The sequence below is a fragment of the Odocoileus virginianus genome, chromosome 10, assembly GCF_023699985.2.
Source record: "Odocoileus virginianus isolate 20LAN1187 ecotype Illinois chromosome 10, Ovbor_1.2, whole genome shotgun sequence".
Lineage (NCBI taxonomy): Eukaryota > Metazoa > Chordata > Mammalia > Artiodactyla > Cervidae > Odocoileus > Odocoileus virginianus.
Genome location: NC_069683.1, coordinates 29,724,796 through 29,749,842, shown reverse-complemented (window position 1 = coordinate 29,749,842; position 25,047 = coordinate 29,724,796). Strand labels below are relative to the sequence as shown.

The 25,047-nt window shown below is 53.5% G+C and overlaps 1 protein-coding gene across 5 annotated transcripts in view; it reads right to left on the bottom strand.

Annotated features, from left to right (window-relative positions):
- The window catches only part of PDE2A (phosphodiesterase 2A), a 93,656-nt gene extending 71,673 nt beyond the window's left edge, over nucleotides 1–21,983 (bottom strand). For 2 of the 5 annotated variants that reach the window (XM_070473294.1, XM_020902741.2), the window contains exon 1: nucleotides 21,671–21,980. Coding sequence is in view for 3 of the 5 variants with exons in the window: in XM_020902741.2 (XP_020758400.2) it covers nucleotides 21,671–21,741 (71 nt within the window). In the remaining 2 variants the exon portion in view is untranslated. Of the gene's footprint in view, nucleotides 1–17,351; nucleotides 17,583–21,670 lie in introns of all 5 variants that reach the window. The other 3 variants (XM_020902739.2, XM_020902740.2, XM_070473295.1) reach the window with 3 other exon arrangements.
- Between the last annotated feature and the right edge of the window lie 3,064 nt (nucleotides 21,984–25,047).

Below are 25,047 nucleotides of genomic sequence, written 5' to 3'. Positions count from 1 at the left end.
GACCCGAAAAAGCCTGGGGTCTAATTCAGCTCCACGTGTTTGTGTCCATGTCTGTTTCCGGCATAGGGCCAGGGACATAGAGCAGGAGCAGGGGATGGGGTCAGACGGTGTGCCTTAACGAAGCACAGGGACATCTAGAAGGGGCGGCCCCCTGGGCCAATCACAAAGCCTACCTTTCCCCATTTAAGCTCCTTTCTGAAGTCACCCTGACTGGCAATCCAGCTTCTGCTTGCATGCTCCCAGGGACGGGGAGCTCGCTTTCCTGGCAGCAGACTACTGCCCATGTGGGATGGCTCTGCCTGACACTGACTCCTCCCATAGCACCATCCCGTCAAATCCTGATCATCCTGAGCCATGATTCCCATGGAAACTGGGAAGGAGGATGAGCAAAAGGAAAGGCAGATTCCAGCTTTCTCAACAGCTCCACCAGCCTTTCCAGCTTTGGGCAGAGGTGGGAAAAGGAGCTTGTTCCTCTAAGCCTACCCCTGGCTACTATAGGCAGGTGGGTTCAGGGTGCTTAAGCTCCCCCAACCCAAACCACTATCCCCAGGAGCCTGGGGCAGTGCAGAGAGAGTGCGGTGCTGAGAATCACTACCAAAGACTCCACTGGGCACTATCCCCCCACTGGACCCACTCTTGCTGTCATCCCCCAAGCTCCCACCTACCCCATTTCTTCCCCTCACAGGTGCCTCCTGCCCTCCAGTCTGCAGGACCCCAAGGAGCTGCTATAACTCCAACCCTAGGATGTCTCATGGGATGATTCCTCCTGAGCCCTGTTGGGCAGGCTGGGTGGATGAAGGCAAGCAGGTCCTCAGCCAAGGGTGGCTTCCAGAGACCCACCCAGCACCACCTGGACAGCTGCAGCGCACGAGCTGCCCAGCTTTCCTTCACCAGCCATTCCTGGGCTGGCCCTTCTCCAGAGGTGCCTCGGGCTGCTGTTGGTCACTGACCCCAGTGCCCCATGCACGTGGGCACACACACACACACACACACCCCAGGACTGCTCAAAGCTGAGCCCATGAGGGGTGCCAAGGCACAAGAAATTCTAAGCAACAGGGACCCAAAGCCCCATGCTCTGAAAACTCTCTACCTGTTCAGACACAGTCATAGAGGGAGACCCAGTTTGTGGCTTCCAGGTTCCAAGAACTCCCAGAGCTTCATGATCTAAGAAAATCAGAGCTTCTATTGTAAATCCCTTTATTAGAAAAATCTGTGCTTTTTACAGCCTATGAATGTGAGAGCCTGGAGCCCTGAGAATGTTGGAGTCCAATATCCTAACATTCTATTATTCTAACTGCCTATAACACTGAGACTCTAGGACTCCTGGTCCAGGGTTTCTACGGCCCTCAGAGCTTGCCTGTCTGTGGGCTGCATCTCTGTGAATACTGGTGAGGAGAGGGCCCCTGTGAGCCCCCACAACTTGCCTTCCAGCCTCCACTTTTTGTTCACACCACCCTCCATGCCTAAAATTCCATCGCCCTCATCTCTGCTAATTAAATCTGAGACAACTTTGAAGGGGCAGGAACAACAGTGCCGTCAGGGACTACCTACTAAGTGCCAGGCCCACACAAGTGATTCTCTTATTTAATCATCATTATATTATTAGCCAACTTTACAGTTGATAAAACCACAGTCCCAGGACAGGAGGTCATCTGTCTAAAGTCACACAGCTAGAAACAGCTAGAACAGCGACCCAAAGCCAGCCCCTTGCAAACGCATGCCTCTGGGAAGAGCCCAGAGGGGAGAGGGCTCCCTCTTTGACTTCAGGGCCACACTGGAGCAGTTCCTCTCACCCCAGGGGCTCCCCAAGTTCCAGAAGGCAGAGACTGTGGTCTCCTCCTCTCGCCTCTTCAAGCTGGAGGCAGCCCAGAGACGGCCACGTTTCCTGTCCTGATTGATCGAGAGGAGCTCGATCCGCCAAGACTCCGTGTGGGACCGGCAGACGTGGCATTTTGTTTCTAGGCACCCGTCGCTATGGAAGCCAGGTGCTGCCAGCCCAAGGCCTAGCAACGAGGCCCTGAGTGGTGTGGGGCGGAGGGCAATTGTCAGGGGCCTCGAAGGCAACCAGCAAGAGAGAGAGGGAGGGTGGACCACTCCGCCTTCCAGGCTGGAGGGCTGTACCTGCTGCTCTGGCTGGGCTTGCAAGAAGAGGAAGGGAAGCAAAGACAGGACCAGGCGGGTCCTAAGAGACAGAGACCTAGAGACAAGGCCAGAAAGGGACTTACAGAGACAGACTAAGAGGGTTCAGAGACAGCAAAAGACAGAGACACCGTCAGAGGGAGGGAGATTCACGAAGGTGGAGGAAGACAAGAGCTGAGACTCAGAGACCACTGAGATACTCAAGTGGTAGAGAGGAACTGACTCTCAGACAAGCCCAACTCCTGCAGGGGGGAAAGGGTGTGCCAGGGAGCAGGAGGCAGCCACAGGGGAATGACATAGATGGATGGAAGTGTGACAGAAGGAGATAAGCCCGAGGCAGGAGGCAATACAGAGACATAATAAAGGAAGAGAGGACTAGGAATGGAGGAGCAGGTTGGGGGGTGGGGGGCAACGGGACTAGAGGCAGAGCAAACAGCGGCAGGGGCAGTATGGGGACAAAAGGCACCAGGATCACAGGAGTCCTAGGCTGACAGCAGTCCCGAGCCCCTCCCCCTGGGTCTGCCCATCTGTGGCATGGAGGTCACTAGCCTTGTACCATCACCCAGCCTCTCCCCCAGAACACAGAATCATCCAGGTACAGACCCTCAGAAGAGAGGCTGGTCAGAGAGGTTCCATGTCTCTCTTACCCCACCCCCCAAGACAGGTCTTGCCCAAGCTCATAGAGTAAGGTAGTGTCTGGAACAGTAGGAAGTCAGGCCCTGGGAATCCCAGTCCGGAGCCCCGTGCCAACACCCATCGGAGTCAGACTGGGCCTTGGTGACCCATGGAGTCACCATCAGTTCAGAGAGGTCCACTGTCCTCCCACTCTTCTCCCCGGAATGAGAGAGAAGAGGACAGAGCCTGCGATCGGACCCCCTTACTACCTTCTTCCTCAGCAACAGGCTCTGTGTCAGGACCGTGGGGACCCAAGGTGGAGCGGATGGCATCCAGGGTAGAGATGGACCACAGCTGTGGCTCCTGGGGCTGTGAACAGGGAAGGCAGGCTCTGGGGAACCTAGGGGGCATGGCCCTTTGTGGGCAGGGAAATGGCAGGCACTGGACAGGTGACATCTCATTTAATCCTCTTGGGGACCTGCCACAGATGAGAAGACAGAGGCCCCCAGGTGGAAAATGACTTGCCCTAACCAGCACCAACCAGCAGGTGCCTGAACCAGGACTTGAACCCAGGTCTCTTGGGGACCAGTGCAAGTTGGAGGGCCTGGTGGAGGTCCCTCTGCCAGAACAGAAGCAGCTCCAGGAACGGGGTGACCCAGACCTGTTCAGGGGCCCTTCCCAGTAGGAAGGTGGGGAGGGTTCCCAACCACTCCTCCCAACATCAGCTGTTCCCTTCCCTGTGTCAGAAAGATGATAATGCTTGGCTAGACTCTGTCACTTGTCAGGTACTAATCTCTCTCCCTCCTTCTCTTTCAGAGCTAAATCGTTCCTGCCATTGTTAACACTGTCAGTCCCTCTGGGAGCTCAGGTGCCCTCAGAGGCACCCCATCCACCCCCATCAGCCTCACTCTCTGCAGACTCCTGAGGGAGGAACCAGCAAAGACTAAGCTCCTGTTGCATGCCCTGGTGGTATGAAGCACTTTACATTCATTATCTTATTAAATTGGCCATAGAGGTCTATGAAGGCTCACTCCCACCCCCTGCAACTCCTGGCCCCTGACCTCCCTGCCTGACCTCTCCTGACCTTGAAGCAGCAACCCCAGGATCAGCCTCTGGAGCACAGTAATCCCACAGGAGTGGGTGCACATAGGTGTCTGGGAACAGGTAGCTTGATTCCCAGCTACAGTGCCCATGGTGGGGGGCAGCGGGGAGAGCAGGGGGAAGGTGTAGGGTCAGCAAAGTAGGGAGAAGAGGACAGGCAGGGGACCTATGCCAGCCTCACTCCACATACACACCCCCTGCACGTGGAACCTGGGCTGCACCCCAGATGATCGACCCACGGCACCACACTCCCCTGGGCCCAGGTTCCTGGAGGGCGCTGCTGCAGGGGTAATCAATCAGTTGACTGCCTCTCAGCCTCCTCTTCCTGCTGCCTGGAGGCTGCCTCCTCCATGCAGCCTCCATGGCTGATCAGTGTCACTGTCAGGGTGAGAGTCTGGGGGCAGCCTGTGGACAATAAGTAGTGACCCCTCATCTCTTCCTCAGCCCAGCACTCTCTCTACTCCTTGGCAACCAGGTCCAGGGAAACAGGCGGGGCAGGGGATCCACACAGAGGCTGGTGTTCGTGCATGCATGTGTCCATGTACTCATGTGCATGTGTGCACTTCTGTGCATGCATAAGTCAGTAGAACAGAGAAGTGGCAAATACAAAAGTGAGCCAATGTGACCTGGGTTCAAATCCCATTTCTTCCGTCTTCTGGATATGTGACTCTCTACAAGTTACTTAACCTCTCTGAGCCTCAGTTTGCTTATCTGTACATTGGGGTTATCAACAATAATCAACTAACTGAATGAGATCATACTTGCAGAGATCTGGCACAATGCTTGGCATACAGTATTTTTTGATACATGAAAGCTTTTAATACTGTTATTGTGAGCAAGTGTGTGTGCTCACATATGTGTATGCACATGTATGCATGTATAAGTTCCCTTGGAAGCTCTGGTGGGGATTTCTGGCCCTCTAGCAAGGGGGTGTAAACAGCTTCTTGACCCCTGACTCCCATGGAGTAGGGCCTGCAACCACACTTTCAGCTTGGCCTTAGAGAAGGGGGCCCTGCTGCACCCCAAAATACCCACCTGCTCTGGGTGAGGTTGTGTGGAGAGATGGATGGCTTGGCGAACCACAGGCAGGACTGGTGATTAGGAGGCTAACAGCCCAGCATCCAGAAAGGAATGGAAAGGAGGCTGAGACATGGGGCCATCCATCAAAGCTGGCAGGCCCAGCAAGGCTGCACAGTGGGATGAAGAGAAGCAAGGGATAGCTTTGGGTGGGGGAAGTGTGGTCAAGCTAAGGGCCAGGCAGTCAGGCCCAGTCTGGCTCTGACCTGTTATTGAGTGAGTCACTGTTACCTTGGGACCTCAGTGTCTTCATCAGAACAATGGAGCTAAATGTCTCCTCAGTCCAGATGAGTTCCAGCCTCAGCAGATGCCAGGACCATGAAGTACCCTTAGGGGAGTGTGAGGGGCTCAGAGAGGCCTTTACCTCTTATATCAGTGCCCAACTCAGCCAAAGATCCCTGAAGGTGTAAAATAAGGGGACGTGGCACTGTGTGGGGCTGGGAGCCCAAAGACCCAAGCTTGATTCAATTTCTAACTCTAATTTCTTGCTGGCCTTAGTCAAGCCCCTGAATTCCTCCAGGGCCTTACCTGGATGCCCTTCCACACTACCCTCCCACCCACACCCAATCCTTCCAAGGCAGGAAGGGCCATAAGCACCACCCATGCCTATGCAAATTTCCTTTTATCTGAGGGCAAACTCACCCACAGGCCTCCCCACCCAGTGGAGGTAGTGGTTACCAGGGAAAATTCAGGTCAGCAAGTCTGGGGCAAGAAGACCGAGCTGGGGTCTAGTGGACCCCAGCAGAGCCCATAGTCACAGGCTGTCCCTGAGGACCTCATTGAGCTGAATCCAGTCACTTTCCCTCTCTGGGTCTCAGTTTTCCCATCCCTAAAATGGGATGGGAACAAACAACAACAACATTCTTCAGGGGCTCCTCTTCCCCTGTGAGACAAACTGCAAACTCCTCACTGCATCCACTCCTTCCCAATCCTTCCCCAGGCTCCATTCCTCTTGTGCTCCCCTAGGCAGACCCCACTGTTAGGCTGTTCTGGCCTTTCACCAATCCCTCATCCCTCTTTATGTTTCACCTATGGACTTATACCTCGTGGTTAACCAGTTCACCTCTGGACATCTGTCTCTCTCTCCTCTTTTTTTGATGAGAGGTGTGACTTGCAGAATGGGAACTAAGGGTCCTGGCAGTGAAAGCACCAAGTCCTAACCATTGCCAGGGACTGCCAGGGAATTAACTGGACCTCTGTCTCTCCATTGGAAAAATTCCCTCCTCAATAAACAGGGCTGGAAGAGGTATCACCCCCTCTGCAAAGCCATTTGCACAGACCCTGGCAGGGCTAAGCCAGGGCCACCCCTTCCACAGAGCCACCAGTGGCCAACACACCTTCTCTGGAGCCTAGACCAGGAAATGTCTATGTCCCCATCTCACTCCGAGCTCCCACGGGTGAGGGTCAGCTCGTCCTCGTTCCCCAACTGAGGGGTGTGTGTGAAGGTGGTGGGCAGCTCAGGACCTTGGACAGAGAAGGGGCTTAGGGATATGGAAGGAAGCAATGAGGAAGGGAGGAATGAAAAGAAAGAGATGAGAAAGGAAGGAGAGAGAAACAGCTGTCTTCAAGGTCCCTGTGGAGCTAACAATCTGAATGAACTCTAGTCCTCTCCAGATGGAGCCCCTGTGCCTGGTCCTGCCCCACCCTCTCTCCCCTTTGGCCCCTGTCACACACACACACCAGTCCCAAGGCCCAGAGTCAAAGGGGTCTCTGGCCTCTGCCACTGCACTCTGACTGGAGGCTAAGGACATGCCTGGTCGTCATAGCGATGCTGAGATGCTGTCATCACTAATTCATCGCCTGAGCCCTGGAAGACCAGCGAGGTGTGAGGAGAGCTGGTCAGAACTGATCAGAGCAGTCACTGGGGGCAGAAGCCTTGGGGCTCTGAGCCTGAGGGAGGGTCATCTGTGACCTTCTCTCAGCTTCCCAATGCTCTGGTAGGAAAGAGGAGGGCAGACCTTTCCCTAGGCTGTCCTTTGCACCTACTGTGTGCCTATCTCAGCCTAACCTCAGAGATGGCGGTCAGTGGAGGCTCGTTAGGAAGTTCCCACCCTGGAGCCTGTGAGCAGATGTCCAGGCCCTCAACAGAGAGGGGGACGTCCCTCCTCAGGCCACAGGGGCTGAGAAGGGGTGGAGGGAAGTGAACCCATGTTGTGCCCTCTCCAGGCAGACATGTGCCAGCCATTCCTAAGAAGTAACTCATTTAATCCCCCCAGGAGACCTACAGAGTCAGAATTGCTACCACATTTTGCAGATGCCTAGCTGTTCAGGACGCCCTACACTGCTCCCTCCCCCTCCTCTGAATTCCCAGTGATGGTGGGTGAAGGTCCTGGTCTCCCCAATCAGCCTGGACTGCTGGCTCCTCCTCCCACCGGGGTTGTGGAGGGCACATACGGCGGACTCTTTCATCCCAGCAAGTCTCCTGGTCACACAGGAGACACCAGTTGGGGCTGTCCGTGGTCCTGAACCCTCCCAGGCCTCTCCCCGGAAGTCTCCCTTTTTTCTGTTGGAAGTCACCTGTTCCTCTCTGCCTGAGAGAGAAAGGCAAAATGCCACTTGTGAGGCACCCCTGCCCTCTACTCACCAAGTTCCTTTATTCACAAAACCTCAAAACAAGGAGCCCATATGGGTCTGGAGAATGGAAATGAAACTAACATCTATTTACTCAATAAGCATTTATTGAACACCTACTATGTGTGGCCCTGTGAATGGAGCTTGGGATACATTACACAAAATGGACTTAATTACTGCCCTTTTGGAGGTCTGGGTCCTGTAAAGTCAGTACTGGGGTTTGCTTCACATGTCATAGTAATCCATTTGATCCTTACAATATATACAAAGGGGGATGTTATTATGCCCATTTTTACAGTGAAGAAAATAGAAGCTTGGCAGTAATAAAGGAACTACCCAAGGCCACACAGCTAGTACCCAGTAAAGGTGGGATTCAAACCAAGACTTGTCTGACCCCAAGTGTGTTAGTCGCTCAGTCGTGTCGGACTCTGTGACCCCATGGACTGTAGCCCACCAGGTTCCTTTACCCATGGGATTTTCCAGGTAAGAATACTGGAGTAGGTTGCCATTTCTTACTCCAGGGGATCTTCCTGACTCAAGGATTGAACCCACGTCTCTTGCGTCTCTTGCACTGGCAGGCAGATTCTTTATCACTGCACCACCTGGGAATCCCTGTCTGACCCCAAGTCTCATTCTTAGTCTGTTCCTTGGTGGAGAGGGGCTCACAGACAAAGTGTCTGCCTTCAGAGAGCTCATAATCTAGTTTACCTGTCCCAGTTCTTCAAGGAGCACCACTGGGAAGTGTTCCTTGAGTCTCATCTGAATCCCTTCTGCTGCAGCTCTGACTTGCGCTCTCTTTGTTGGGACCTCAGTGGGCAGGGGATCAGCTTTCATCTCCTTGCAGACACCTGGGGTCCTCCTATGAGCTCCCAGTCTTTTCTCCACCCCCACCTTGCTCAGAGGCCTCCCTCCACAGGAGGGAGTGAGGTGTGTGCTCTAAAAATACCTTAATCTCTCCCTGCTCGTGCTCTAATTAAGCTGAGTGAGTCACTACTTTAAGTAATTTATTGCTAGTTACATAATTGCTTTAATATTTGGTTCTGAGAGTGGGGAACAAAAGAGCCCCCTTCTTTTAGGGGAATCACTGGTCCCCAGAGGGGTTTATGGCCCCTGGTGGGGGAGATAAGAAGTGAAATCATGTTGCACAAGCCCCTGCTTGGACAATATGTAGCCATTTCCACCTGGGCCACAGGGCACATCTGATTCCAGGAGGGGAGGGTTTTGCGGAACACCAACTCCCTAATCTCTGTCATCCACACTGTGGATTTCTGAGGCCACCACTCCCAGCTGACCCAGCCCTTAGAGCCAGGGCCGACCCTCAGGACACTGTGGCCTGAGCATCCCTTCACTTCCCTGGCCTCTGGCTCCTCACTAGTCCACAGGAACCAAGGCTCAGAGAGCATGCAAAAGCAGTCCTCACTGTGCCCAGGTTATCAGCTCAAGGAGAACCCAGCACCTCTCACAGCCCTGGAAGACATCACCCTCAAGGGGTACTGACTGCAAAGGGCACAGGGAAAATCTCAGGAGATGATAAAAATAATCTTTTTGTGATTGAAATAATGATGGTTATATGACTGTATAGATTCACCAAAACTCATCGAATCATACAGTTTAAATTGGTGATTTTACTGTATGTAAATTATACCTCAATAAAATGGATGTGAAGAATTTTTTAAAGAAGTCACACACCCACCTTCCAGGCCATAGTATAAAAGCCATGTGGAAACTGAGGCAGGGAGGTGCAGAAAACCAGCTATGGAAGGCACACAGTAGGTGCTCACACCACAGATGTTGGTTTCACTCAGTTCCAATTAGCAAGGACTCACGAGGCACCTCCCGGGTGCACTTGGCTTGTTCTCTTAGCTCCCCTGCTCTCACGCGGGCTCCGGGGAGGGAGCTGAACTGAGCACAGGTGCATCACACGCTTTGTCTCAGTTCATCCTCACAGCAGCCCTAATGAGGTGGGCTCTATCATTGTCCCCCTTTTACAGAAGAGGGAACAAAGGTGGCAGGACTCAGCACAGATCCTGCAGCTAAGAAGTGGAGTTGAGAGCTGAGCCAGGAGGCAGTGCCCAAGGCTTGGGCTCATAATCACTCATCTCCGCCACCTCCCTTCCCCACACTAAGTGGCGGGGGTTAGGAAGCCATACATGGAGGATGTGCCTCTGACCCAAGGCCTTCATTAATGAGGTTTTCACTAGGCTTAGAAGTGGAGGTGGAGCACACCCAAGTGAAGATGGCAAATGAGCCTGTGAGTGAGCTCAGAGAGGTGGCAAGAGGCTGAGCCAGCTTTGGGAAGGAGGGAATTGGGTCAGGCAACAAGCCTGGAAGAAAGGCAAAAGGAATCAGAATCTGAAAAACGAGGCAGAGGGCATCTGGCTATGCTGGCTGGTATGTCAAATGCCTGTTCAGGCCCTGAGTAGCCAGGGCTCCTCACGGCTATTCCTGACTCACTCTTCCCAAAGTTTCTCGGCCCTAATTGCCCACTCAGGATTTAGTCATCACCTCACCCAGCAAAGGCAAAAAGCCTTCATCCCCAAACTTGTAAAGACTGGTTGGAAAACCATCAGTGATGCTATGTGGCAGAGGGAAGCTCCAAGGCTGTGGAGTATGGAAGGGCCACCAAGACCTGGAGAATGATAGGAGTTAGCCATGAAGGGAGGGGCCATTGAGGAAAGGTGTTCCAGGCAAAAGGAACAGCATATGCAACAGCCCAGAGTGAGAGATGCTGGACAGGTGGGGAACCCAAGGGAGCTTGACCTGACCACCTGATGGGTATTCTGTGTGTATGCAGAGTGCAAGTGTCCCTGTGTGCGTGTGCTGAATCCACAACTGTGTTGCTTGTCCGCCTCTGTATACCTGGGTTGTAAGCAAGGGTACTGCAGTTCACTCTGTTTCTTTTGCGTTCAGGTCAAACTTTAGATTCATCCTGTGTCTGTTTCCTGGTGTATTTTGATGTTTCTGTGCGGGGCCCTCCATGCCTGTGGGCCGTGGTCTGCTTCTTCTGGTGCTGGTTTTATCTTTACTTGCATTTGTTTCCCCCAGGCCTGGAGCTGAGTGTCTGTGGCCAGGGCACTTGGTGCTGGAGGAGCAGCCTGGGGCTGGGGGTGGCAATGCAGCCATTCACAATAGCACCTAATGACTGTCAAGCACTTAGTGGGGTGGAAGGCTGCCCTGGAGATGCTAATTACCACTGCTAATGAGTCAGCAGCCTGAGGCCCAGCAGAGGCTGACAGTGGGTCCCCGTTGGCACAGGGCACTCAGATGAGCTGGCTGGGCCAAGGCCCCTCACCACCCCAGCACCAGGAGGGGCCATCTCACTGACTCATCTCCCAGGGAGGCCCAAGGACTGGACTCTGAGCAGCAAGAAGGATTGAGATCAAACTTCAGCAGGAAAGTCTCAAATGGGAGGACTTTAATCCGATGTGGCAGGGGACAGGTCATAAGTGTTATTAAGAGGAGGCAGCAGTGACATAACTTTGCTCCTGGGGGGCCATAGTCAGGGGGTGGCTGATGGGTGCCATGGATGGGTGCTGTGGAGTGTGGAAGCCCCAGGCACGATGAATCAGGGAGCAGTGCCCCTGGAGGGGGATCTCGAGTTGTCACACATCCCTGTGTAGGTGGGCAGACACCGGGAAGTAGGGCCCGAGCTCAGGCAGGTGAGCTGGGGGTGGGCGCTATCACTCCTCCCCTGACCTGTCAATGCCACTCACAAGTCCAGCCACCCCTGATGTGCGGCCTTCTTGCCCCTCACTCGGGTCTCCACACCAGCCTCCTCACTGGCTCCTCTAACTCTCCCTTCACTTAGGACTTCCTAAACCCAAAGTTCACCATAGCCTGGATAACACTCTTTAGCAGCCCCAGGGCTGCTCAGACAGGGAAGTGGCTCGAGCCTAAGAGCAGATAACCAGGTCACTCACCATGCCCCACTGGACATGACAGAGTGGGTGATCAGAGGCAGGGCCTGGCTCCAGCTCTGAGACCTACTGGCTGTGTGACCTTGGGCAAGTGGGCACCCTCTCTGGGCTTCAGTTTCCCATCATCCATTTGTCCTTCCAACTCTCCATCATTTCCTACCATTTTGCCCCAAGGCTGATGTCCAGTGCTGCTTCAACAGTCTCCCTTATTCTCTGGCCTCCAATCTGGTTCTGCCAGTCAGGATGGGCAGGGGTGGTGAGAAGTAAGAGGACCCAGGGTATTGACACCCTCACCCACCCTACCTCCTCTGATGGACTCTGTAGGGCGGCCCTCATCCAGAACCCCAGCTTGTGTATGGAGCACTCTCCTTGCTCCTCGGGTCTCTCAGATGCTAGTCTTAAGTGCCTCCACATGCCCTGTTGGTTCTCTTAATCCTACCCCACCTCTGTAATCATTGCTTCATCAAACGGCCTTCAATTAAACCACCTGAGTGTGTCATCTGTTTCCCCTCGACAAAACAGTGCTAGCCTCTTGAAGGATGGCTGAGGTGATTAAAGGTGATTTAAATCTACAGTTGGCCCTCCGTATCTGCAGGTTCTGCATCCATGCATTCAACCAATCATGGATCGAAATATTTGAAAAAAACAAAATCCAGAAAGTTCCACAAGGCAAAACTTGAATTTGCCACTTGCTGGCAACAATTTACATAGTATTTATGTTGTATTTACAACTACTTACAGAGCATTTACATTATATTATGTACTGTAATCTAGAGATGATTAAAGGAAATACATGGGAGGTTATATGCAAATACTATGACATTTTCTATAAGGGACTTGTATCATTGATTTGACAGACATGAATTTGAGCAAGCTCCGGGAATTGGTGATGGACAGGGAAACCTGGCATGCTGCAGTCCGTGGGGTCGCAAAGCGTCGGACACAACTGAGCAACTCAAATGATAAGGGACTTGGGCTTTCTTGGAGTTTGTGTCCACAGAGGATCCTGGAACCTCCCCCCCACCAGAATACAAAGGGCACTCTGTAAACATTAGTTCTCTCCATCTAGCCCCCAAGCCCCATCCCACTTGAAGTTTTAAGATAGCTCTGCATTCTCTCTGGCTTTGGAAGGATGCAATACTGGGCTGCCTGCCCCTCTCCTCTCCTCTCCTACCCTAATTCCTGCCTAGCCCCCAGCCCTAGGAAGCCTCCACACTGCCTCACTCAGAGTCAAAGTCTGAGCCCCCAGCCCGCAGCCTCCCACCCTAGACTCCCCACGACTCAGCACAAAGGAACCTGCCTCCTATCTGCCCGCCTGCTGTCTGCTTCCTCCCCACCAGTGCTGAACCAGCAAAACCTTTGCAGAGTGGCCCAGCCCTAGCCTTTGCACTCCCCTCTCCACCAGAGCACCCTCATGGCCAGTTCCCCTGCCTTCCAACCCCCAATCTCCAGGAAGACAGATTTCTCTCGCATTCCCCCGAGGAAGGGGAGCTCTCTGCCTCCAGCTGGATGGTCTCATCTCACACCTTCCCACTGCCCAGGCCACCAGGGGGCGCACTCTGGAGTTCAAAACCTCCCCTTGCCTGAAGGCAGGGGCAAAGGCATGTCCTTCTCTGGCCCCTCCACGGAAGCTACAGACTGAACAAACTTCAGAGACTTTGCCACCAACTTTCCTGCTAGGACAGGAGTCTCACCGGCTGCCTCCCTAACCAGATTGCCCAGCCCCTGCTTATACCTGCCCGCCCCATGGACAGGAATCTCATCCTTCCTTCCCCAGGGCAGACCCTCCCCCTATGGGGCTGCCCTGACTCCCCACACTGAGCCAAGCTGGGCCTCCAGGACTCCCCCAGGGCCCAGCACTGTCTCAGTACTAAGAGCCCATGGAGAGATTTTAGGGAAAGCCTAGAATGTTAGAACACTCGAAACCTAAAAAGGTGTCTGATGCAAAGTTGAGGACACGGAGGCTTCTTAGAGGAGGCCCCTCCCTGGTCCTGCCCCACTGCTGGACTCTCCTCCATTGAGCCTCTATGCTCTGTGGAGAGACAGACTTCATAGGTTCCCGGGAGGACTCTCACAGCGGGCAGAAGCTCTGGTAGAATCTTCAGAGGCAGCATCTGAGGCCTGGGAGGGGTGGAAATGCCCAGGTACAGGGGTGGCCTCCTGCCACAGACTTGACTCTACCCTGAGCTCTTCTCCTGCTCCAGGCTAGAGGGAAGGAGGTCTCTCAGGCCAGACATAACCCCTCTCTCTGCTCCAAGCCCTGATACCCTTCCCTGGATCCTGCAGTGTAATCTTGGATTAATCACTAACCTCTCTCTGGGCTTCAATATTTGCATTTATTTAATGAGAAGACTGAGCTGAGAGTTCCTGAAACTTTCTAATAGGGCACAGGTGTGGCCATTAAGATTTCCCAGGAGAATGGAAGCTAGACACCTCTCAGCTATGTCCAGCATTTCAATATGATGGCTCAGTATCCTGGCTAACCCTACCTGAGTCTGAATATAGAGACAATCTGCTCCTTCCAGGGCCTTCACTGACTAGGAGCAGGCCAGAGTCCCCAAAGGGAAGCCCAGTCCCACACATGTGGGTCTTAGCCCATTCAGCCTCAGTCTGCACACATTTTTCTCTTTCTTTAGACAGGTGGTACCCAGGAGACAAAGTGTTGTTGCACAGAGTCGGACACGACTGAAGTGACTTAGCAGCAGCAGCTATACTTTGGGTGTGGCCTTGCTGTCAGAAGAGCAGGTATTCAAGCCTTCACACATACCCACTCATCTGTGCTCTCCTGCTCTGACATGGATACCCACATACACAGACATAAGACATCTACACACAGTTTTATCAGAACAACGTACATAACACTCTATACACAGGCACACACACACACACAAGCACGCATATAACCATCTAACAATAAATTGGGCATAAGAATGGACAGTCACATGTTCACACATATAAATATGCCCACACTTCTATACAAACACTGATCCAAATGCCTTCACTTTCTCAGAGCCATATATACACACATACAACTGGGAGGTCACATTAACACACACAGAAACACAAAGAAATCAACCAACCTCACCCTCACCTCAGTATCAGAGAAATCGCCATCCAGTAGAAATCCAGACACTATCTATAACTTCAATCTAAATCCATTTCCAAATCTAAACCTGCCCCAGAACTGTGAGGAACAAATTTCTTGCCTCCAGGCTCAACCCCTCCAGTGTGTCTCTCCCTGTTGCGAGGGGTCCAGCCTCTCTTCAGCCTCCCTATCTCCCTAGGTTATTTCAGCAGGGCCCTCTCAGTTTCCAGCACAGCGCAAGTGGAGAACAATGGGTTCTCCCCTCCCTACCCTTCATCTCTACTCCTTATCCTTCAAACTTGAAGACCCAGGCTAGAATGAATTTATGTGATAGCACCCCTGCTGGAGATATGTGGCATTACAGCACAGCTCTAAGATAACCTGGTCATCACTCCCCAGGCTGTGGTGGAGGGCAACAGTTAGAAGGGAGGGGAAGAAGAGGAAGTGGGGGGCAGGTGGGCGGGGGAGGAGGAAGGAGAGGTTGAGGAGAAGCGTATCAGAGGAAGAGGAACAAAATTCTGGGAGCACCAGGAGTGGAGTTCGGAAGCTTCAGGCCATCTCGGGTTTCTCCACCTCCATCCAACCGGTCCAAGCCTCCCCAAGACCAGCTCTAATCTGTTCCTGCCTCTGCTCAGAACCCTTGGGTAAATCCTGGTGAGCCATAGCAAGAAGTCCAAACTCAGTCTGGAGCTAAGCCTCTGGGGTTGACCAGTCCATCTCTTAGTCTCATATCCCAAGGAGCCCAACCCTGGCCTTCTCACCTTTGAGCCAGGTCTTTGCTCAGCTTGTTCCTCTGCTGAGATGTCCATATCTTGTCTGTCCTTTGAAGTCTGGCCTTTGCCATCTGGGACAATAATTCATGGAAAGGGCAGGAGCTTTAGGGGCAGACAGACCTGTGCATCACCAACTCAATGGACATGAACTTGAGCAAACTCTGGGACATAGTGGAGGACAGGGAAGCCTGGTGCTGCAGTCCAAGGGGTCACAAACAAACAGTTGTACACGACTTAGCAACTGGACAACAATGACAGATCTGTGCTCTAGGAATTAGCTGAATACCTCTGGGCCAGTTATTTCCCCTCTCAGATCCTCTGTCTCTTCATCTAGAAGACAGCAGTCTCTTGGGTTTGTGGTGAGGATTAAATGAGATCATAGATGTGAAAACAGTGCTCTGGAAACTGTAAATTTCTCTGTGAACGTGTGAAGAGTCATAATTATGGCTTAATCCTTTTATCCCTGCCCCCTGCACCTGCCAACACTCAGCAGGCTGAGTGATCCCTGAGGGAAGGGATGCAGGCTGCTTCACCTTTGGGGCCTCGAATGTTCCAGCATTCACCAGGGCCTGCCCCAGCCAGCCTCAGCAGCAGGGATTTGGATTTGGATCCAAGGTGGCTGTACAAAATGTACTCACTGCAAGTTCACTTGAGACTACAACTCCCAGAATGACTCACAGACTGTCATGGGCGTGGCCACAGACTTAAGCCCTCATCAAGCCCTTTCCGCCATTGTTTTCCCTGGGGATTAATCTCAGCCCAGACCAAGCAGCCTAGGGAGGTGGTTACATGTCTGTAAGGCCCCTCAGCTCCTCCCACAGAGCATCCACACTTCTCACCATTCCCACCACCACGGCTCCATTTCAGACTTCCTTGTCTCACCCACAGGATGACAGCTTCTGGGCTCTCTAGCTCTGGTCTCTCCCCCTCCAGCCCCTCACTGAATCTTTCTAAAAGTGTAGGTGAGTGTGGGTGTTTCATAATGGCAGCAGCTAACCTTTATGAGCACCTGCTGCATGCCTGGTGCTAAGCACTCCACTTCCAGATTCTTCAGTCATCCTGCCAGGAAAGTACTGTTATTCCCACACCATTATTCACATGGGGTTCAGAGAAGTTAAGTCACCCAGGACTACACAGAATAAAGTTACTGAAACTGGAAACTATGTCTGTCTGCCACCTTCTCAATCCTGTTTTCAAAGCCCCCTCTGACCCCAAGACAGCCATCCAAAGAGTCAGAGCCTGGAAGCCCCAGGGTTCTCATATCTCAGCAACCACACTGTTGGGAAGTCCTCCTGGTTATCTAACTTAAATCCCTTCTGGTGCACCAAGCCCCCACTGCTCCCTGTTTTTCAGGGTAGGCAGTGAGAAGGGTGACTTCAGGGACTTGAAGAAGTGGGTCACATCCCCGGGGACCTGGCCTTTCCCAGGGAACGGGCAGCTGAACAATGGGAGATAAATGTGTTGAAAACATCCCTGTTACTAAATATATCTACTTCCTCGAGAGGATGGGGGTGCTGACAGGGAGCCCATGGCCCCCACCCCAGAGGCCACAGTCTTGTGGTTCAGGCATGCTGGAGTGTTCAGAGCAGCAGACCAGGCTACTCTGGCTGTCCCGGGGACTGGGGCAGAAGGGGTGGGAGGCCAGCATGGAAGGGGGTGACGTCTCAGTCTCCCAGCCAAAGCTGCCAAGCCTGGGCTGGTTTATTTGCATATTACTTTGCATTCATTTGCATGCCACTTTCTGGAAGGGGCCCACATTCTTCAGCCGCTGCTCCTCCCTCACTTCCAGAGTCTCTGTTCACAGAACACCCCATTCTCAAATGAAGAAGAGACCCTCAGCAGGCCCTGCTGGGGGCACTGGGAGAGACCAAGAAGTTGCAGCAGGCTTACATGTCAAAGCTGCTGGGGGACCCTTTGGTGGCAGAAAGTGCTTCCTGTCCTCTAACTTCCATTCCCTCACTCCTCTCCTGCTCCATCTCTGCCCAGTCCTCTGCCCCCTACCCTTGAACTTCATGCTTAGGCCACTTAGAACTTTCACAGTCCTCACATAAACAAAACCATGTTTGCGCTCACCTCAAGGTCTTTGCATGTGGCATTCCCTCTTCCTGGAGCTCTCTCTCAGTTCTGTCTGGAGAAGTGACTCTTCCTTTTAAGGCCAGCCCAAGGCCCCTCCTCCTAAATGTCTTCGTCTGACACTGGCAGAGGTAGGAAAGACCACAGGCTTCCCTCCAAGTGGTCACTGGCTCTGTCCCTCTCCCCGCAGGGCTGCCATGTTTGGTTGGGCAGCAATCCATTGAATGGCTGCTGAACGAAGGAAGGAATGAATGAATCCTGACCCCTCTCCTCTGTATGTCTGAGCCCCTCCAGTCCCCTCTCCCTGATGACATCACTCAATTGCAGGAAGAGCACGGCTAAGTTGTGCCTCTGCCTCCAACTCCCCCTCCTGTCCTGGAAACGTCCCCCTTCATGCCCACTATCTGCTCTTGTGAAGCCAGGTGATTCTATAGCCCCTCTGTGCTGGTAGGAAGTTCTCCTCATTGTCTACCCTCACTCCCTACTCTGACCATGTCTGCTTCTTTATCTTTATTCTTGGAGAGGGCTCAGGGACTGCTGCATCTCAGTTTTACCATCTATAGTTGGAATAAAGGCTGCTAATCTCTCCCCTCTCTCTGCCCAGGGCGTGTTCCTAGCACTACTGAACCACCATGCGCCAGCCTGGCCCTGCTTAGAAAGGAGAGTGATCCAGGATCAGGAAATGATGCAAGGCCAGGCAGCCTGGCGTACTGAGCCCACAAGGGACGGGCTGCCCAGAGGAAAGGAATGAGCATCCTGACCCTGGGGGTATGTAAGCAGAGCTGGACAGATCTGAGGGCAAGCTGTAGAGAGGAGTGAAGTAAATGCTAGACAGTGGCCCAGATGCTCTTTCTGTCCTCCCCCCACCCAGGGAAGCTGCATTGTGCTGGGTGCCAACCCTGTGCTATGAGTGAGGTGGAGAAGCACAAGGAGGTGGCTCCTGCCTTTGAGGAATTCCTTGGCTAGCTGGATAAGGAGCTCACAAACAGGGGACATCACAGGGGAAGGCTAAGTCAGGGCTGCATTTAAAAAATATATTTATTTAGTACTCATGTGGCTGTGCCAGGTCTTAGTCGCAGCATACAGGATCTAGTTCCCCGACCAGGGATGGAACCAGGGTCCCCACACCAGGAGAGTGGAGTCCCAGCTACTGGACCACCAGGAAAGTTCCATGGTGCTTGATCCTGCACCATCAGGGAGAAAGGCTTCAGGGTGGGTCATGGGGTCAGAGGGAAGGGGGAAACCAAGGAGGGCTACCTAGGGGAGGTCCCCTATTCAGAAGCCTTTCCCTAGCTCCCTAATTTTATGAGGAAAAGTCTAAGCCTCTATAAGCCCCTTAGCCTGGCACTTGAGACCCGATGGAATCTGGCCCCTTCCACCTCTCCCTTCCTCTTTTCAACTTCCTTCTCACTTCTGCCAATCCAAACTCTGTCCATTGAACACACTGCCCTTTCTCACATCCACCCACTTTTATAGGCTTTTTTTCTCTGCCCTTCCCTGCCTGGGCAATTCTTATCCATCCCTCAAGATCCAGCTCAAATGTCTCTTCCTCAGCCACCCTGACTTGGTGTGGGTCCTCCATTCCCACTACTCCTCTCTGCCCAGCACTATTCCCTGGAGGGTTGTAAGTTTCCACTTCTGCCTCCCTCATCAGACTGGGCCCTCCCTGAGAGCAAGGTCTGGGGCAGTGTGTTCTCTGCGTCCTCAGAGGCCAGCCCACTGAGCACCAAGCAGGCACTGGGGCATCTCTGTTGAATAAAGGAATGAAGACATGAATGACTGAATGCAGGAATGGAAGCACGCCCGGTGGGCAGATTGGAAAGGCCGAAGCAGCAGAAGCCTGAGGAGTGCAGGCCGGACCCGACAGCAGCACGGCTGAGGGTGAGACTCCCAGTCCATTAAGGCTGAAGGAGGGTATTGCTGGGAGTCCTGCCTCCCCCATTTGGCTAGATCCCAGCCAAGCCATCAGTAATCCCCAGGGACAAGAGGCTGGAGTGGGAAGCAGGAAGAGTGGCAGGAGGAGTGCTTGGTGGGCAGGGGGAATGGGAGGTGCAGGAGTGTAAAGGCAGTTAACCCTCACAGAGCCATCCAGCTCAGGCAACCAAGAGGTGCTGAGCAGGCTGAAGAGGAAGGGGCCCGAGGCTCAGCCCCAGCCTGGCAGCCAGAGGAAAGAGTCAAAGCAACAGTCTTGCGTTCTCTGTCTGGGAAGAGATGGCTCCAGGATTTCCAACCCCCGCCCCCCGGCTATAAACCCTACCAGGTCCCTCCACTACCTTTCTTGTCTCAACCTTCCAAGAGCTCTTCCTTTCCCACATGTAGACCCTCTGAGGTCCTGCCACTGCACCTCCAACTCTAGCCCAAGCCTGAGCCACTTCCATGCTCCCTTGCCCCCATCCTCTCTTCCAAGCCCCCAGAACGCTCCCTTCAGAAAGCCCCTGGTCTTATCTGCCCCTTGGTCCAATTGGCCCCAGATGTCCCTGATATCCACAGTGGTTTAGCCTTCACACTGACCTCCTGGCCCCCACCCTTCCATTCCAGTTCAACCTTGACAGTTCCATTGAGGCAACTTTCTAAATCCCAAAACCGACTATACCCCCGTTGTACAAAACCTTCCTGCACTCCCCAAGGGCCTTAGGATAAAGCCCAAGAGGCCTGGAGGTCAAAGTCCTGTAGGATATGGTCCCTGCCCACCCCTCCAGCCTCCTCATGGCTCCAGGCACATGCCCAATCCCAACCCAGGGCCTTTGCTTATACTATGCCCACCACCCCCACCTGTTAGCTTGTTCTTGGTCTTTAATGCTTAATTATGTTCAAGCTATTTTATGTTAGGAAGCTTAGGAGGCCCCAGAGAGCAGAGCCATTATTGCCTATTTGTTTTCTCCATCTCCCCGCAGGGTGTAGAATGAATTGTCCTGAGCTCATGGAGGTGGTCACACATTCAGCCACCCCCGCCCAGCCTTGGTGGGCCACAGTATCCCAGCTGTATCCCCAACCACCAGGGAAGCAAACAGCCACCCACACACACTCAGATGAACACACACATTTAGACACACACACATACCAGCCACACAAGCACCAACATACACACTCATGCACACTGGGACCATGATCACACATCCACACAAGAACACTTATGCTCACATAGACACCTACATGACACACACACACAGTAGCACTAATATTCAGACACCAATAAGTATACACACAAACATGAATACACATAGAATCAAACGACATGCTCAATATTGAGTCATTCTATTTTGCAGACACAGCACACATATTAACGTGCATGCCAATAGACAAATTCAGCATGACAAGTGTAGACACACATAAACACACACACCAACACACATACTCTTACGTAAACTCTCAAGAGCCACACTGGGATGCTCACACACCCTGCTGCATACCCAACCACCAAGGACCCCTACATGCCCTTTGATACCCCACACGTTCCCTTACACCCCAATATTTATATACAAACACACACACACACACACACACACACACACACACACACCCTCACATAGCCTGGCTTGCACCTGCACCACCACTGACTTGGAGACACATGTCACTTGCCCACTACCTCGGCAGCCCTCAGATGATGGAGGGGCACCTCCACGGAGCCCCTTCTGTTCACCTGCATATGCGTCTCCCTGCACGTGGGTGCTCATGAGGCTGGTGCACAGGAGCCTCATTCCAACCAGCCCCATGGTTCTCTCTGGGATAGGGGCTTTGGGGACAAACTTGCTTAAATTGGTGACTCTGAATCCCAATCCCCATTCCATGGAGGGCAGTTCCCCCAGACCTTCTCCTGCTTCAGGCCCACTCATTCATAATTCATGTTCCCTCTTTCTACACACACACACACACACACACACACACACCCTGGTCTGGGACAGCATCCCTCTCCAGGGTCCTGAATCAGTCTATCAGACTCCAGAGCTCAACACCCTCAACACCCCCCTCCCCCGCTGACACACACACTCCCCACAGACCTCTCCCACCCCCCAGCCCCTGAAGGGATGGTTCATGTTCATCACCAACCCCTCCCCTAGCCACCAGCCCCTTCTATGGGACCCCAGCCGCAACACGCCCTAGAATGATGTCAGGAACCCCAGCCCTACACAGAGATTCTGCGCCCCCCCCCCCCACCAACCATGCTATGGTCCAGCAACCGGGCACCCTGGAGCAGGATCGATCTTCCCACGTGGATCAGCTCTACACCAACCCCAGCTCCTTCGAGGGACTCCCAGGACCCAGTCCACAGCACCTCCTGCAGCCGCTCACCCAGACCCCAGCCCCTGAACAGTACTCACGGCTCAGCCGGTCGCGCTGCCGGGTACTGCTGGCTCCTGCAGAGGATGGAGTGGCCGCATGCCTGCCCCATCGCTCCTCATCGTCTGCCTCCCCAGCCAGACTAAAGTGGCACCTCGCCCTGTCCACCCTGCCCGGGGTTCCAGGCAGGGCGCCTGGCCCAGCAGGCACGGGGACCAAGAACAGTGGCCTGTCCCCGACTCAGCCTGGACTCAACACCCCAATCCAGCCCTGCTACCCTGGCAGTTCCCGCTTCTCCCGCTGTCACTGCCTCTGCCGCTAGGCTGGCTCTGGCAGGAGGTTGGAGCAGGTCTGATAATGCAGAAGGGGGAGGGAGGAGGGAGGAGGAACCAAGAGACCCAGACGGAGAGGGAGAGGAGGGAGGGGTAGAGAGACCGGCTGGGAGAGAGGAAAAGAAAGACTCACACACAGAAGGAGAGACAGAAAGAGACAGGCAGGCACAGAGAAACACACGAAGGAAAGGAGAGAGCGATCAGAGCCTCATAGAGATCAAGATGGAAATACAAAGAGATCAGAGAGGCATAGGGAAACACACACACAGAGGAACATAGACTGGGAGGAAAAAAGCAGAGATGGAAATGGAGACAGAGTAGCTGACAGAGGAGCCCAGAGAGACAGGTGTGAGGATGAGGGATTTTTAGGCATGTGCAGTTCTTGTGGGCCAGGATGGGATCTGGGGATGAGGGTCAGGTGAAAAACTGGAAAGAAAGCTCTACACCTGGAGGCCAGAGATGGGGGTTCAAGTCCTGGTTCCACCACTAATTTCCTCATTCATTCACAAACCCCTACTACTGGCCAATCTCATCAGATATGATTCAGATTGTGCTTTGCCTTGGAGAAGCATCCAGGCAAGGGGAAGGGGGTACTTGGCCATATGACAGAGGGGAGGGTCTGTTGTACCTAGAGCGAGTCCAGCAGTTGGCAAGCATTTCCAGAAGGGGGGACATCAGCTGGATTTTTAAAAAATATTTATTTGGCTGCATCAGGTCTTAGTTTCAATCTTTGATCTTAGTTGTGGCATGTGGGATCTAGTTCCCTGACCGGGGATCGAACCCAAGCCCCCTGCATTGGGAGCACAGAGTCTTAGCCACTGGGCCACCAGATAAATCTCTCAGCTGGGTTTTTTTAAGGCCAGGAGAGGGCCCCAGGAAAAGGGGGTGTATTCCAAGATAGGGGAGCTATACATAGCCCTCACCAGTAACCCTTCCTCTCTGAGCTTTGGGGGGAGTAACTCCTGCCACACATACCAAGCTCCAGGCAGAAAAATCCACGAGACTGAGTGAAAATCTGACCCTGTTGAGAGGCATGGGGGTGCACAGTAGTGAGGGGTGGACAGGAATGACCGAGCTTGTGCAGGAGGTTTGCCCAGGCTGAGTGCTACAGAGAGCAGTTGTCTGTGGCTTAGGAAGTGTTAGGAAAGAAAATGTGAGGGAGTTTTTGCTTCCCATTGTGGCCTCAGAAGGTGGAATTTTAGATCTCTGAAAGCTGTGGGCAATCTGTGTCCTCAGCCAGGCCCATCCCTAGGGCCTTGCTGCTCCACACCTGCCAGCCAGGAAGGCATTCTTTGGGCTCAGAAAGCCAAGGCCCTGGACTATGTCCAGTCCTGGCCTCTCACAGCTCTCCTTCACGCCCTGAGGAGCCTGGTGGTAAGAAGCTGAGTCAGAGGAGTTCAAAGGAGGGTGCGTCCCAGAGGGGAGCAGGTGCACTGAGGCCTCACTTGGCCCTCAGCCTTCTTTCTGTTCTCTTGCTCTGAAAACGATGGTGGAGTCCTCATCCTCAAAAATCTCCTGGGATTATGCTCAAGCAGGTCAGGTGGGAGGGAGGGTCTTCTCCCCATCCTACTGCCACACCAGCCTCCACAGCTGTCCCAGAAGTGACGAGTCTGTAGGAATGAGGTGCAAGATCCAGGACTATGGGCCCTCCAAGACTTAGAGCCAGGCAGGCGGGAGTTCAAACCCCAGCACAGCCATGTGCCCGGGGCAAGTTCACCTCTCTGAATTTCACTTTAGTTTTCTCATCTGAATGATGAGTGATTCAAAGAGTTATGAGGTTTGGTGAGTGTCCATCAAGTTCCCGGTACACAGTTCCCCCTGCTTCCCTCTCCTAAAGAGGTTGAATTGATGGGGCGAAGAGAGTAACAGCACCAAATGTTGGGGTAGGGGTTGCTGCAAGGCAGCGTTGGGAGGCGGGGAAGTGAGGAAAAGGGAGAAGCCCTGAGACTGTCCGGGTCTGCACTTCTCCCTCCACCTAGAACCGGCCTTCGAGACCAGCCAGGGCAGGAACCAATGACCCAGCGCAATTACGGCGAAGCCCCGCCCCACATCAGGCCCCGCCCCCCGCCTTTCTCCATGGTGCTGATCGGCGCGTGCCGCGTTCACAGGCTCCGGCCCGTAGCGGGCCAGCAAACACCATTTTTGGCAGGGCTTGTTGCGGGGCTGGAGGAAGGTGAGGGGAAGCAGGACGCTCCTGAGAGGCGGGTGGCGGCCCAAGGCGATGGGAGGATACAACCTCCGGGATTCGGCCTCCGCCCCGCGCCCACCGCCTCGGAAGGACTGCAGGCTCCAAAGATGCCAGCTACCTCCTCATTGCCTAAGAAGGCCGCTTCTTCTGTGTGCTCCCCGGCCCCTCCCCTGTGGCTGTTTCCCTCCTGCCTTCCAGCCGGCCTCTCCTTTGTCTCACTCACTGGTTCTTCCTATTTTTCACACCTTCACTGGAGCACTGGACCCTGTTTCCTCTCATTCTCCACCCCACCCCCACGGAGCATGGAGTCGACCCCAATACACCAACCCCTGAGTGCCAGCCTTCACTCTGGAGCTCCAGATGTCCAGCACAGGCTACCTCCTGGAAAGCAGCTTTGCTCACCATTATACCACCAGCGTGGCTACCCACTGAACATATCTGGGAACATCTCATTAGGGCCCTAACACTCACAATACTCAATATCCAATATTGACAACTTTTGCCTCTATCAAAGGCATCAGTAAATGTCTAATCCCCGGTCTGGAAACTTCAAAGTTGCTTTGCCTCTTCCCTCTCTCTTCTTCACTTCCTCCGTCAAATCTGTCGGGAAGGCCTGTCAGTTCTCCCTCTCTTCCATCTATCCCTCCTTGCTCTGAGCCCCAGCTTACTTCCCCCATTCCCTGTCATTCTCCAGCCCCTTATTCCTCCTCAACCCCTTTATTCCACCTTCACCCAGCAACTAGCACTGACTTTCTAAGACATCCAGCTGGTCATATGACTCCTCCTCAAAACACTTGCTTGGTTTCCTAGTGCTTTCAGGATAAATGTCAAGCTCCTCGGCCTGGCATTTGAGGGCCCTCATGATCGACTCTGGCTGACCCCTCCATCACCTGCTCCA